General features: G+C 43.3%; 1 protein-coding gene across 4 annotated transcripts in view; it reads left to right on the top strand.

Moving 5' to 3' along the window:
• The window catches only part of whrnb (whirlin b), a 33,324-nt gene extending 21,189 nt beyond the window's left edge, over positions 1–12,135 (top strand). Inside the window, exons 5-10 of one of the 4 annotated variants that reach the window (XM_005733618.1) lie at positions 1,641–1,826; positions 1,930–2,121; positions 5,187–5,895; positions 7,933–8,108; positions 8,674–8,805; positions 10,734–12,135. In XM_005733618.1, coding sequence (XP_005733675.1) covers positions 1,641–1,826; positions 1,930–2,121; positions 5,187–5,895; positions 7,933–8,108; positions 8,674–8,805; positions 10,734–10,910 — 1,572 coding nt within the window. In that variant the 3' untranslated portion in view covers positions 10,911–12,135. The remainder of the gene's footprint in view (positions 1–1,640; positions 1,827–1,929; positions 2,122–5,186; positions 5,896–7,932; positions 8,109–8,673; positions 8,806–10,733) is intronic. The other 3 variants (XM_005733619.1, XM_005733620.1, XM_005733621.1) reach the window with 3 other exon arrangements.
• Positions 12,136–13,580: the final 1,445 nt, after the last annotated feature.

Genomic DNA, 13,580 nt, shown 5'->3' on the forward strand with positions numbered 1-13,580 from the left:
TATTATATTATATTATATTATATTATATTATATTATATTATATTATATTATGCAAGGCTCGGTTAGCTTTACACAAAAATAAGTGGTAGAAATGGCCTTCAAAGAGTTACGTTTTAGGTGGCTAATCTCAAGATCAAGAGTTCCAGTATTGACTATATTAGAAATGAGCATATCAGAGAGACAGCTCAGTTTCAGTGGTTTGGAGACAGTTAGAGAAGCATACTGACATGATTTGGACATGGAGGAGGAGGAAAGTGGATATGTTGGACAAAGGAATTTGGAAATAGAGTCGCCAGTCAATATTAAAAGAAAAAAGACGTCAGAGGAGGTTCATGGATCTAGTAAAGGAGGATATGTACAGGGTTGGTGTAACAGAGAAGATGCTCTGGATAGGGTGAGATGGAAGCAGATCATCTGCTTCCTTTCATATTCTTCTGTCAGCAACCCTAGCTGACAGAAGAATAAGAAGAAAGTGGATAAAAAAAGAGCAAAATACCTTCTCCTATATTTTATTCCCTCTATAAAGGAATGCACTTTTACTCTTTTCACTAATATAGTGTTGTTGTGTATTCTGCCATATTTGCCTTTTGAGAAACCACTTCCATGTCAGCAGCCCTTGGAGGACAATAAGTGCAGGCAGAATCCAGCAATGACTGGGTGCTTCTTTAACCTCCTAGGACCTGGCGTCCACATATGTGGACATCACAATTTGGGTTGTCTAGACCAAAATACAAAATTTTGCTCTACAAGGGCCTGATATTATACTGCTACTGTATTATCGAAATCCCATTTTTAAAAATAAGATAATCTGGTAATTTCTTTTATTTATATTCTTCAGGTCCAGATCAGCCCAAATAGCAAAGAGAAATTAAAAATGCCATGAAAGAGTTCGGGTCTTAGGAGGTTAAGAAATCATTGTAATTATGACCTAATAATGACCTAATATCATCTAAAAGATATTAGGTCATGACAAGTACTGATGACTGGTCACAACAAATCCTTCAATCTATAGAGCCTTGGAAAATAACCCCTGTGAGGCATATGTTGGTATACTGTTGTGCTGTATAAATCAAATCAACTTGAATTGAGGTGAACTGAACTTATCAATCAATCAATTTATTTATAAGCACATTTGGTCAACCTGTGTTGTTCTGTTAAAACCTCCCAATTCTTTCATCTTTGGGCTGAAGGAAGGACAACACTCGGTGTATAATTCTCAATCCACAATCATTTTATTCCATACAATTCTCATTATTCCATACAACACTTTTGCGCAATAACCATCCGGAGGGGAGATGAGCGCGGGAGGGTGTCCGCCTGATCTCGAAGTGTCTGAGCGTTCCTCACATTCTTATAGCTTCAGCCCCCCCGTCATAAAACCTAAACATCCACATTCTTTCTCTCTCTCAGTGAGCCTGAGTTATGACCTTGGCTTCCTGCGCAGTCTGTTCTGTTCTTTTCTAATAAGACAAATAAGGTGATGACTCTCTGAAAACAGTATTTCTTATAACTCAGCAGTATATGAAGAATTTCCATTGCATGTCACAGTCCTTGTAGTATTAGACACAATGACAACATGTTTCATCTCTCCTATATTTGATTCCATCATTTTTCACTTGTCAAACTATTGCTCCATCCAGCCAGCAGGATACAGAGGTGTGGGCCCACCCAGTGCTCAGGTGTCACTGGAACAGCAGGCCTACATGTTGCTGACAGATCCAGAGAGGCAAACCATGGCCTACTACCTGCAGGAGTACCAAGAAGGACATATAGGAGTAGAGTCTCTGACCATGGCTCTGTTTGAGCTTTTCAATACACATGCAAAGGTACATCGCTACACAGCACCTGACTCCATGTCTGTATAATCCTTTCTTCACTGTACTATAATCATATCTTATTTTTTTTGTTTTGTCTTCTTCTTTCTGCCAGTTGTCCATGTTGTCTGAGATGAGGAGACTGGTGGCGCCACAGGATCTGGACGTGTATGATAGACTGGTGTTGCAACATGGAAGGGAGTCTCACCAGTCCTGGCGTGGAGGCCTAGAAGTGTGGCAGTCTCAGGGCCACTGTAGCCATATAGCCCCTGTGATCCATGATGCAGAGCAAACCATCCCTGCTATGGTTGGTCCTTTATTTATTTATTTTAAGTACATTGTGTGGTGTAATGCCTTTAATTCTTTTGACTTGTCTTGAAGTGAAGTGAAGTAATCGCTACCTTATCATGGTGAAGGGGTTTGTGTGTCCCAGGAATCCCCGGGGCTATGTCGATAGGGGGCTTTTGCCCCTCGGTAGGGTCTCTCCCATGGCAAATTGGTCTTGGATGAGGAACCACACAAAGGGTGATTCACTAGACCCTTATGTGCACACAATCAAGGGAACAGTTCACTCTGCCCGAGATAGAATTACCTGGGTACCCCCCTGGAGCCAGGCCTGGGGAGGGTGCCCAAGGAAGAGCATCTGCTGGCTGGGCCTTAGCCAATGGGTCCTGGCCTGGTGTGGCCCAAATAAGGGACATGGGCCACCTTTCCAATAGGCCCACCACCCGCAGGATGCGCCGTAGGGGTTGGGTGCAGTGTGGGCCGGGTGGTGGCCAAGGGCAGAGGCCCTGGTGGACAGATCCCTGGCTACCAAGGCTGGCAATTAGGACATGGAACATCACCTCTCTGGTGGGGAAGGAGCCTGAGCAGGTGCGTGAGGTTGAGAGGTGCCCCAGACCCTTCGGATCAGAGAACAGGTCCTGACTGTCATCTGCGCTTACACAACAAACAACAGCTCAGAGTACCTGGCCTTCTTAGAGTCCCTGGGTGGGTACTCGAGGGTGCTCGCCCTGGAAATGCGGTTGTCCTGCTGTGACTACAGTGAGACCTGAAACGGTGTGATTGGGAGGAAAGGCCTGCCTGATCTGAACCTAAGCTGTTCTGTTACTAAACTCTTGTGCAAGGATATTTGGCATGTAGGCTGGAGCAGCCAGGGATTAAACCACCCTGAAGCAGTCAAATAATTTCTTGGTAGCAGGACCCCTGGGGTGGGTAGGTTGCCAATGAAAGGTGAAGAGTCTGGATATTGTAGGGCTGTCTTATTTGATATGCCTCTACAAAGTTGTGTGGACATCAGGGCCAGTACCTCTGACTTGGCAGACAGGGGTGGTGGTTCCCAAGAAGGACTGGAGGCAGGCTCCTACTATAGTTTCTCAGCCTCCCCGGGAAAGTCTAAAAGTCTATGTCAGGGTGCTGAAAAGTAGAGTCAGTCTGTTAGTTGAACCTTGGATGCAGGAGGAACAACAGTTTTTGTCCTGGTCCCAGAAGACTGGACCAGCTTTTTATCCTCTCAAGGATATATGAGGTTGCATTGGAGTTCGTGCAGTCAGTTAGATGTGATCTATGGACCCAGAGAAGGCATTTGACTGTGTCGCTTGGAGTATACTGTGGGAAGTGCTTCAGGAGATCAACAAACGGATTGGTGCTGCAGTTGCAGTAATGCAGACGCTCTATCGCTCTATTGTGGTGAAAAGAGAGCTGAGCGTAAAACCAAAGCTCTCAATTTACTGGTCACTCTACATCCCTTCCCTCACTGATGGTCACTAGCTCTGGGTAGTGACTGAAAGAGCAAGACTGCATATATAGGCAATGGAAATTAGCTTTCTCCAAAGTGTGGCTGGCCTCTCCCTTAGGGTGAGGAACTCATCCGTCTGGCAGGTTCAGAGTTAGAACCACTACTCCTAGACATCGAAAGAATCCAGCTGAGATGGTTTGGCCAATTGATTAGGATTGTCTCCTGGGCACATCCTGGTGAGGTGTACTAGGCATGTCCCACCAGGAAGAGCCCCTGAGGACCCAGGACATGCTGGAGAGCTTCTATATCTTGGGTGGCCTAGGAACATCTTTGTTCCCCCAGTTACGATGGAGGTGGCTGGGGAGAGGGAGGTTTGGGCTTCTCTGCTTATGCTGCTGCCCCCGCGACCTGACCCTGGATAATTGGAAGACGATTGATGGATGGATGAATGAATGGTTAACTCATGCTGGTGGACAGTTTTGTGTATGCCTGCATTTCAAATGCATCGTTTAATGTGAAGATTTCATACTTTAACGTTACATATATTTTCATTTTCATTTTTTTTTCATTTATTTATTTATTTCACACTTGGTACAACAGATCAAACAAACCAACCACACTTTCTATCAATAAAGCACTACAACCATGTGTGAAAAGGAGCAGGAAGAAGAAAATAAAACGTTACATATATAAAGTGTAGTGTGATGGTCTGTGTCTGTTTTGATGCTGTGGTAAATGGAACCATGAATTCTGCTGTCTACCAAAATATCCTAAAGGAAAATCTCCAGCCATCTGTTTATGACCTTAAGCTGCAGCGCACTTGGGCTCTGCAGCAGGACTATAACCCAAAACACACCAGCAAGTCCACCTGTGAATGGCTTAAGAAAAACAAAATAAATACTTTGGAGTCCTGACCTGAATCTGATTGAGATGTTGTGTCATGACCTTAAAAATGCAGGTCAGGTTGAAAAACCCTCCAGTGTGGCTGTATTACAACAATTCTGCAAAGATGAGTGTACCAAAATTCCTCCATAGGACGTAAAAGATCCAATATCAGTTATTGCGAATGCTTGATTGCAGTCGTTGCCGCTAAGGTTGTTGCAGTTATTAGATTCAGGTGGAAATCAGTTGTTCCTTTTTTTAGTTTAGATTTCACTACATAGGTTTGGATATTTTCCCCTTTATAATAAACACCTTCATTTAGAAACTGCAATTTGTGTTTACTTGTGTTATGTTTGTCTACTGTTTAAATTTGTTTGATGATCTGGAGCATTTAAGTGTGACAAACATACAAAAAAAACAGGAAATCAAGAACTTTTTCACATCACTGCATTTGCTTGTACAAATATCTAACAATTTATCCAATTTATCCGCCTTTACATAATTAACAGTTCTTAAATACATGTTTTTCTGTCTTTACCTTAATCTAACCTTGTTCTGACTCTCTGTACTCAACATGCACCATGTGATGGCTACAGATGTTCTCATTTTATTTTTCTGAAAAAGTCATTAGTCCGTGACAAGCTGTGTTTCTAAATATACAAGATCTAAAATCTTAAAGATAATGATTAAAGAGGCAACATTCACTATTCATGTTGGATTTTTGTATGTCACTGCCTTTTTCTGAATGACAGGATGAAACGCAGGCTTCAAGTGAACCTCTTCCACCCTTCAGAGCTGCTTCTGTCCAGGCCCAAAGAAGACCATTCCCGGAGAAAGAGTTCAATTGCAAGCCTTCAGCCAAAGTGGTGCAGCCCATTTCTTGCCTGCTCGTCACTGGTCCCACCCATTTACTCCAGGACTGTCCCCACAAGCCTATCAAATCCCTTCCCACCAGCCAAAACCAGCCAAAACCAGCCTCCCCCCACCATGCATGCCCTGGTCCCACCCACTACACTTCCCTTAATTCCCTTCAACACACCTGCCAGAATTCCTTCCAGCTCTCTGATTCTGAACACCACAATAATCCCCATTTTGATTACCATGTCCACCATCATAGCCAGCCCATTTCAGGTCACCACACCTGCCCAGGTTTCCTGCATTACCGGGACTTGCCCAGCTCTGCTAAACCAGAGGCATCTATCAAGTTTTCTTCTAGATCCAGCTCCTATGAAAAGTCTTCCGTCTTGTCAATGTCTGCATCCTCTTCAAAAGCAGCAACTCCCCTGCCATCCCCTCAACCATCTCATCATCCCTCACCATGTCCGTCCCCGTGCCCCTCTCTCATCACGCCTGCTGCTCCACCCTTTAGCGCTGACCAACGCTGCTCACCTGCTCTCACACAGAAAGTCATTGTAACAGAAATGAACCGGCTATCAGCAGATGCCAGACCACAGCAAAGAGGTAAATGGTGTGTATGTAATACTTTTCTGCTGTATTTGAGCACACAAATGTTCTTAAAGCATGTCTCATTCACCCATTCAGACACACTTTTGTTTAAAAGCTTTTGTCCATGCCCAAGCACTTTTAACCAACATTCTCTGATGGATCCATTGGGGGTAACTTGGAGTTAAGTAGGTACACAGTCTGTGTCTCTGTGTGTTTGTGTTGTTTCTCAGTACAGAGAAACACTCAACTTGTAAAATGTATTAGCAATAACCAGAACAACACATGTTTTGTGACTAGAAACATGTAGGCGGTTGCCCTGCTTATATCTTGATGCGTGCTCAATCATCCAGGGGAGGAAATCCCCAAAAGTTGGTTCTGTTCATCGGGACATTTTCAGTGGGAGAAACATTTCATCATCATCCAAGTGACTTCTTCAGTCTCAGCTGACTGCAGGTTTACACAACCTTATAAACAGTACATTTGCACAATGTACCTCTGATCAATGGCCATGAGTCCCATTCACAGAGAGTTGGGGAATGGCTGAAATCACAGCATGTAAGATGGTGACAGATGTACCTTTAGGCCCCTCCTCCATTCAGAGATGGTCTTTCCCTTTTCACGTAAATGGCCTCCTTGACTCCGCCCTCAAACCAGCGTTCCTCCCTGTCCAGGATGTTACATCCTCATCCTTGAAAGAGTGTCCACTGGCCTGTAGGTGTGCATAGACTGCAGAGTCCTGGCCTGACGAGGTGGCTCTGCTGTGTTGTGCCGTCCTCTTAGCCAGAGGTTGTTTGGTTTCCCCGATGTATAAATCCTGACAATCCTCCTGCACTTAACAGCGTACACTATGTTACTCTGTTTGTGTCGGGGGACCCGATCCTTGGGGGGGCCAGCTTTTGGTGCAGCGTGTTTTGGGGTTTAAAAGCCACAGAGACCCGGTGTTTAGAAAAAATGCGTCTCAACTGCTCCGATACTCCTGACACGTACGGGATCACTACAGGTTTTCACTTGGGCAGCGGTTGTCCTTCTCTCCTGGATCTGCTGGAGCTTTCTTTAGGAGCCTTCCCAGCTTTGACAAAAGTCCAGCTGGGATAACCACATTTACTCAGGGCCTTCTTGATGTTCTTCTGCCTCCCTGGCTGCAAGGTCTTAACACTAGCACCCCCAGGCTTCTACCTTTCTACCTATAAAACCCGAGAGCAGCCAAATGGCTGGTAGGCTTTTAGCTAAGCTTTAGCTTCAGCCAAGTGGAAGCTAAATTGTCTAGTCATTCATATGTAAATTGGGTCGTTATCTGGGAATTCTGGAGGGAGGGGAGTGGGGGTGTGTGATTGAGGGCGTGGGGGAGGGAGCTGCTAAAAGCTGTGCACTTTTGTGTTTCATCTTGATGCATTCTCAATCATCCAGGGAAATAACACTAGGAAAGCCACGAAGGAAACACTGGAGATAATTTTACAGCCGGGCAACACTAGGATAGTTGCTTAACGTTCCAGTGACGAGAAACACCGAGCCACCGTCTTGAATGCTGGCCAGGAGAGGCGGGAATAATGAGCCACAAGTGAGCAATCGCCCAGGCTAGAGAGAGCGAGGGAGAAAAACAACAACTAATACCTGTAGCCTGTTTGAGCCAGCCGGGGACACAGGGACCATGACAATTAGGCTTAAGACATTCCTGTTTGATAAAGCACAGAGTTTAGGTTGGATCCGATGATCCTCAATGCTCCATTAGTTCTGCTGGAACTGGTGTAGGTTACTGGGAGATTCCCATGATGCAGTGAGTGTTTCTTCTTCAGTCACCCTTTTCACTCACTGTGTGTTTAGAAACCTCTCTGCATATAAACATTAGTTACTATTAATGTCTGGCTCTCTTCCACGGTGTGTCTTTGTCCTCACCCCAACAATTGTGGCAGATGGCCACCCCTCCCCGAGCTTGGTGCTGGTGGAGGTTTCTTCCTGTGGAGTTTTTCTTTCCCACTGTCGCCAAAGCGCTTTTTTTCTATATAATTAAATTTGAATTAAATTCAGTGTATGCTAGCTAACTCCTCCCCCCAGGGGCCACCCTGTCACAGTTGTCAGACAGCGGCCAGACTCTGAGTGAGGACAGCGGGGTGGATATAGCAGAGGCAGGAGGCTTCAGTAAAGATGGCAGCCCACGACCTAGCAAAACTCACCGGACCCATCTGGAACAGCCAGGATTTCATGCACTTTCTCCAGGGATTGGCAGACAAGTGAGGGTTTTCATTACTAAGCAATCTTTCAGTAGCATATCTTTTAATGTGTTCAAAACAAGCAAATTAGTGCTGGTGTAAACCCAGTTTTAGTTTGTGATTTCAGAATTCACTGGATCACCTCTTTTGTTGCTTTAATTTCTATTTTAATCGGTCAAGTTTGCAAAGTAAAACCACAAGTTCTTACCAACAAAAGCAGAGGGAGATTAAAGTAATCTCCTTGGTGATTGTTTATGCAACGGTCTATGATTGTGATCTTAAGACCTGAAGTTACTTTGTGGGCACCTAAACAAAACTCTTAAAAGCTTTATTGAATTCAAAGGAAATCTTGTTATTAGCATTAGGCTAGAACACGCGAGGGAAAACAAAGGGAACACAGTAACATTAGACTCAGACTCATTGATGTGTAAATAAGGCTCCATCACCTGAAGAAAATGAAATGTTGTTTACTATATTGAGATTTTCAGGTGTTCACCTACAAGCTAGTGGCTAAATTGCATGCAGTAAGATGCTACTTCTTGCTCACAAATATATTTTTCTTAGCTCTCCTTGCTTTGTTTCCCAGCAGTCTCCTTCACCTGTACCAGTGCCTACTGCTGTGCTGGTGCGAGTGTTGAAAAATTCAAACACCTTGGGCATCGCAATAGAGGGTGGAGGAAGTACACGCCAACCTTTGCCTCGCATAGTCTCCATTCAGGTAAGAAAGCGTTAGAAGGTTTCAAGTAAGTCACTGTTTAAAGTCTTCCAAGCAACAAAATGTACTGAAACTGCAAAAAACAGTAAAACATAAAAAGAAAATCCCCTCTCGCCCTTGTGGGTGATCCATCCTTCAAGTGTGAATTTCAGATGTTGTTCCTCAGTGCAGTGACTCTGCACTGAGTGCTCCGATTACCACTGGGACCACTGTTACCTCCACCCTCTTATCTTCTCTGAGCCCTTGATGCTTTTCAAGCTTCTTGTGTTCCTTCTTCCTGATGTTGCTGTCATTCGGTATTGCTATGTACCCTCAGAAGATCTAGTAGATGATGTGAATGCAGCACTATGGAAGATATCTACCACCACCATTACTGAGACTAACAAGCTGATCTACAGCATTGCAGCAGCAATCAGTGAGAAGCTTAGCTACAAGTTGAACAAGGAGCAGTACCCTGCATGCAGAAGGAGACTAGAGGCCAGGATCAAGGTAGAACGGGGGGTAGCCAACCATCAGAGCTGCTGAAAGGTGCAACAAAGGAGGTGCCCAAGAAGTGCAGCAAGCTGTCCATAACTGAGGCCTTGGAAACTGCAAAGCAAAGTCTCACAGCCTTGGCCAGCCGCTTGAAGACATACACCAGAAAAATAGAAGGCAGCAGAATAAACCAGCCGTTCTTCACAGAAGCAGCCAAGGTGTACTCTGTGGCAGGTAACAATATGAGAACAGCACCACCAAGGCTGGAGACCAGGGGTTGGCAACCCTGGGCATGTGTGCCACAGCTGACATGTGAAGGGTTAACTGATGGTACAACCAAAGCTGGACTGGCACTCGGCCCACCGGGCATTTGCGATGTGATTTTTTGTTTTTATGGGCCGATGATTTTTTTTGTTTTGGGGGGATTGGGTTTTTTCTTTGTAGTGGTATAAACAATAAAAGGTGGTGGATTGGTCAGGATCTGGCCGGTGTGTAAAAATAAGTCAGTTGTTTGGTGGTGGCTGTGGCGGAGCTTCCACAGAGGCCAGTGGGTGGATGAGGGAAGGGGAGGCAGAAGGAGGAGAGACGCGAGGCGGCCGCCGGTCCGAGCGTCAGGTGAACTGAACTTCAGGTAAGAAGTTATGACCTGCAGTCTATCTGGGTCAGATATGAACCAAGTTTAGGTGGAGTTTATTTTCGTTGTGCTGGGAGAAGGACGCAACCCATAACAGCAATGCTGAGTGACTAGTGGATCTAAGAACAGACCCCAGCAACCTCGCTGAACAGGGCCCAGTAATCATCACAGTGGCAGACATTCCAGATGAAGAGTGAAGAGCTGGACAGCAACAAGCCCCGACATGGTTCACCATAGTCACGTTTCATCACTCATCCAGGTGACTTCTTCAGTCTCAGCTGACTGCAGGTTTCTCCAATCTTATAAACAAACTTTTCACTGGCAAGTAATGTCCCGTCACAGCAGAATGGAATTCCAGCAGTGATAGGAATGAGCGCAGGAAACCCTGGTGTCTAGATGCAGGTGGTGGAGATCAAGATGGAGGCTTGAATGGAGCCTGAGTTATATGGGAGACACATCTTCAAGGTAGACGAACAGATGAACAGTGAGATTTAAAGTGCGCAGAGTGGAGGCTGAAGAAAGCTGAAAGATGATTTGACTGGACCAGTGATGTCAGCAACGAGTTTGAAAGCATGGGAAAGCGTGACGCATGAATTAGTCACCAGACACGAGGGAAGCAGGCAGATGTGTGATTACACATCTGCCTTATTGAACTAATCATAAACTTTTATCTATATTTTAAATTCAGTCCAAGTGTGTTTCAAGCTATAGTTACCTTGGACTGTACTGTAACTTCAAGAACAACAAACTGTTCTGTCCATGAGCGCCTCAATCCTGCTAACATTATTGTCTTTCTATTCTTCTCTCATGTTCCCGCTGACAGAAAGGAGGCTCGGCTCATAACTGCGGCCAGCTGAAAACTGGCCAGGTCATTCTGGAGGTTGATGGCATCCCCTTGCAAGGCCGGGAACACAAAGATGCTGCCAGGATCATCGCTGAAGCCTTCAAGACAAAAGAAAAGGGACACATTGACTTCCTGGTAGTTGAGCCAGGGCTCTAGTATTGGAACTTTGCACTTTATGCAGCTTGGTTTAAGAAAACACTGTTTTACGTGAAAGATGCTAAACTCCATATGGTGTTGTCCTATAATCAAGGCTCATATTTTATTGTCAGGGAAAGGATTATTGGACTGATGTATCAGGTACTTGTTGATTGCACTCTACAGAAATTTGCACAATTTAAAGTAGGTAGTATGATAACAATTGTTATAAATACCTGTGCTATTTGCAGTTGTTTAGTTTTTTCATTTTATTTAATTGTGTTTCACTAGAAGAGCCATTAGCACTAATTGATGCTACAGCAAGTAATACTGACAACAGCCAATCATGCCAAAGTGAGTGAACCTGGTCTTTGTATGCTTTTCATTGTTTAGAGAATCCAGAGAAACAGAACTGTTTACAGTCTCTTATGGCAAAGAGCAACAGTATTATTGCACTTACCAACTTAGCATGTAGAACTTCAATACAAGCATACAGTTAGGTCAGATTAATTGCTTAATTAGAAGATCCATTATATGGACTAAAATGTTGGGCCACCTACACACTTTATCTTCAGTAGCTTTTAATACATCTCATTCCACAGTTATAGGCATTGATATGGAGTCGGTCTGTCCTTTGAGCTTCCACAGCTTCCACTTTTCTGGGAAACCTCTCTGCAAGGTTTTTCACGTGTCTGTGTGAAGTTTTGCCCATTCGTCTAGAATAGCAATTCTGAGATCAGCCACTGATGGTGGAAGAGAGGACCTGTGTCACAATCTCCATTCTAGTTCACCCCAACAGTGTTTGATGGGGTTGAGGTTGGGGTTCTGTGCACCAACCAATCATGCATTTCTGTACTTGCATTATGGTAAATGGTGAATGAACTGATTCCTATATAGCGAGCTGTTGTTTAGTGAGTGAAAGCTTACTGAGCTGTCAGTCAGACTAGAAAAATCCTTCAGTCCATTTTGGTCCGTTTTAATTGCTTCTAGGATTGCCAGTAATAAACATAATGAGTACCACGTGATCACAACTGGCAGGATTTAGTGATAAAAGCCAATTTACAATTAAAGATGACCAAGCAACTCAAGCAGACTAATAAGTAATAAGTGTTTTTTCTTTTTTTAGTGACACTAGTTTTACAGTATTTAATAGCTCCACACAAATACAAATGGAATACTATCTTGTACATATTACATGAAAAACTAAAACAGTTTAATTCTAATAAATATTATAATAACACTTTATTATATTATTATAATCCTACTCCACCTTTAACTCTTTTTTTTCACCCAGCTGTATATGTTTGTGCCATCCTCACCATGAAACCATGTCCAAACACATATACTGTAGATATCAGTGCAAGTCTGACATGAATCACCATATATGATTATGATATTCATGTTTATACAGAAAGCAGTTCGACCAACTACTTACTGAATGGAGGAACTCACAGTTTGCCCATACAGCTGTTGCTGAAAATCATCTAAAAATGATATAAAATCACTGGACGTCATCATCAACAGTGAACTGCATCACTCCTAATTAGAGTTTACATGGATTTATTGCAAAACTGTTGAAATAAAGTGCTTTGGCTTCACTGGGGATACTAACAAAGTTGATTAATATTTATAAAAGATAAAATCATCCCTGTTCTTATCATTGATAAATACTATGAAATATTGAATGATTGTATAATGAAATAGCTACAGAAAAGAGTGATGCTTCTGAAAAAGTAAAAATCATTTCAATGTCTTAGTCTTAAAATGGTTGTGAAAGGTTTTCAATCATTCATCAGTTGAAGGGACTGACTGACTCATGTTTTGACATATATGGTGAAGCTTTCGATTGTTGCTGTCTTTTGTTGAGTCTGTGAGTTGCAGAGAAAACTGCAATATGAGTGATTTTTCTGCTATGAGAATTGTACCAAAATGATTGAGTCCATAAATGTCTGGGAACGTAGGAAACTAGTTGTTGGACTTTTGGGAGAGAAAACCTGTTCAGGCAGCCGATACACAGACGTCTTTTATTATAAAGCCTTGCTGTTTTAATAGACACAGTGTGCCACTTAGCATTGTGTTGCTGAAACATGTACGCCCTTCCATAACAAAAGGTCAGTGGCAGCTTGTCTTGCACACTCATCTCCCATCAGTCTACCATCAAAGACCGGAGGCTTATCCACAATGTGCATGCACAAACAACCAGAAAAAGCCTTCTCAGCTTGACAGGTTCCAGTGTTTGTTAAGGAGACACTTACACACCTGTGAAATCAAGAAACACTTTATTTTAAAAATGGGATCCAAGGCAAGAGCATCTTTCAGCAACAACAGCCAGTCTCAGCTAGAAAATGGTAGTAATGTGAACAATGGAAGCAAACAGACAAGAAGCAGTTGTGAAACATGAAAGGTTTTGCTTTCACTTTGGTACATGCTTAATGGATGCCTTCAGATCTGGTCTGGTCCTGATGGAAAACCATTGTTTTAAAGATTGAAAAATATCAGTTTTTGAGATTTGCACATCTTTGCAAAATCATGACCTAATTTTAAAACTTGCCAGACACAAAATGACTTTGTTATGTCCTGAGCTAATAAAAAAATAAACCGGAAAGAGTTAAGAAAAGGTAACTCGTAGATTCTTCAAACAAGCACCACATATCCCAGTTGTTTGGTTTTGCTGCCGTCACAGATGTCATG

This window comes from Pundamilia nyererei, unplaced genomic scaffold, assembly GCF_000239375.1.
Source record: "Pundamilia nyererei isolate P.nyererei 1_Seehausen unplaced genomic scaffold, PunNye1.0 scaffold00053, whole genome shotgun sequence".
Classification (NCBI taxonomy): Eukaryota; Metazoa; Chordata; class Actinopteri; order Cichliformes; family Cichlidae; genus Pundamilia; species Pundamilia nyererei.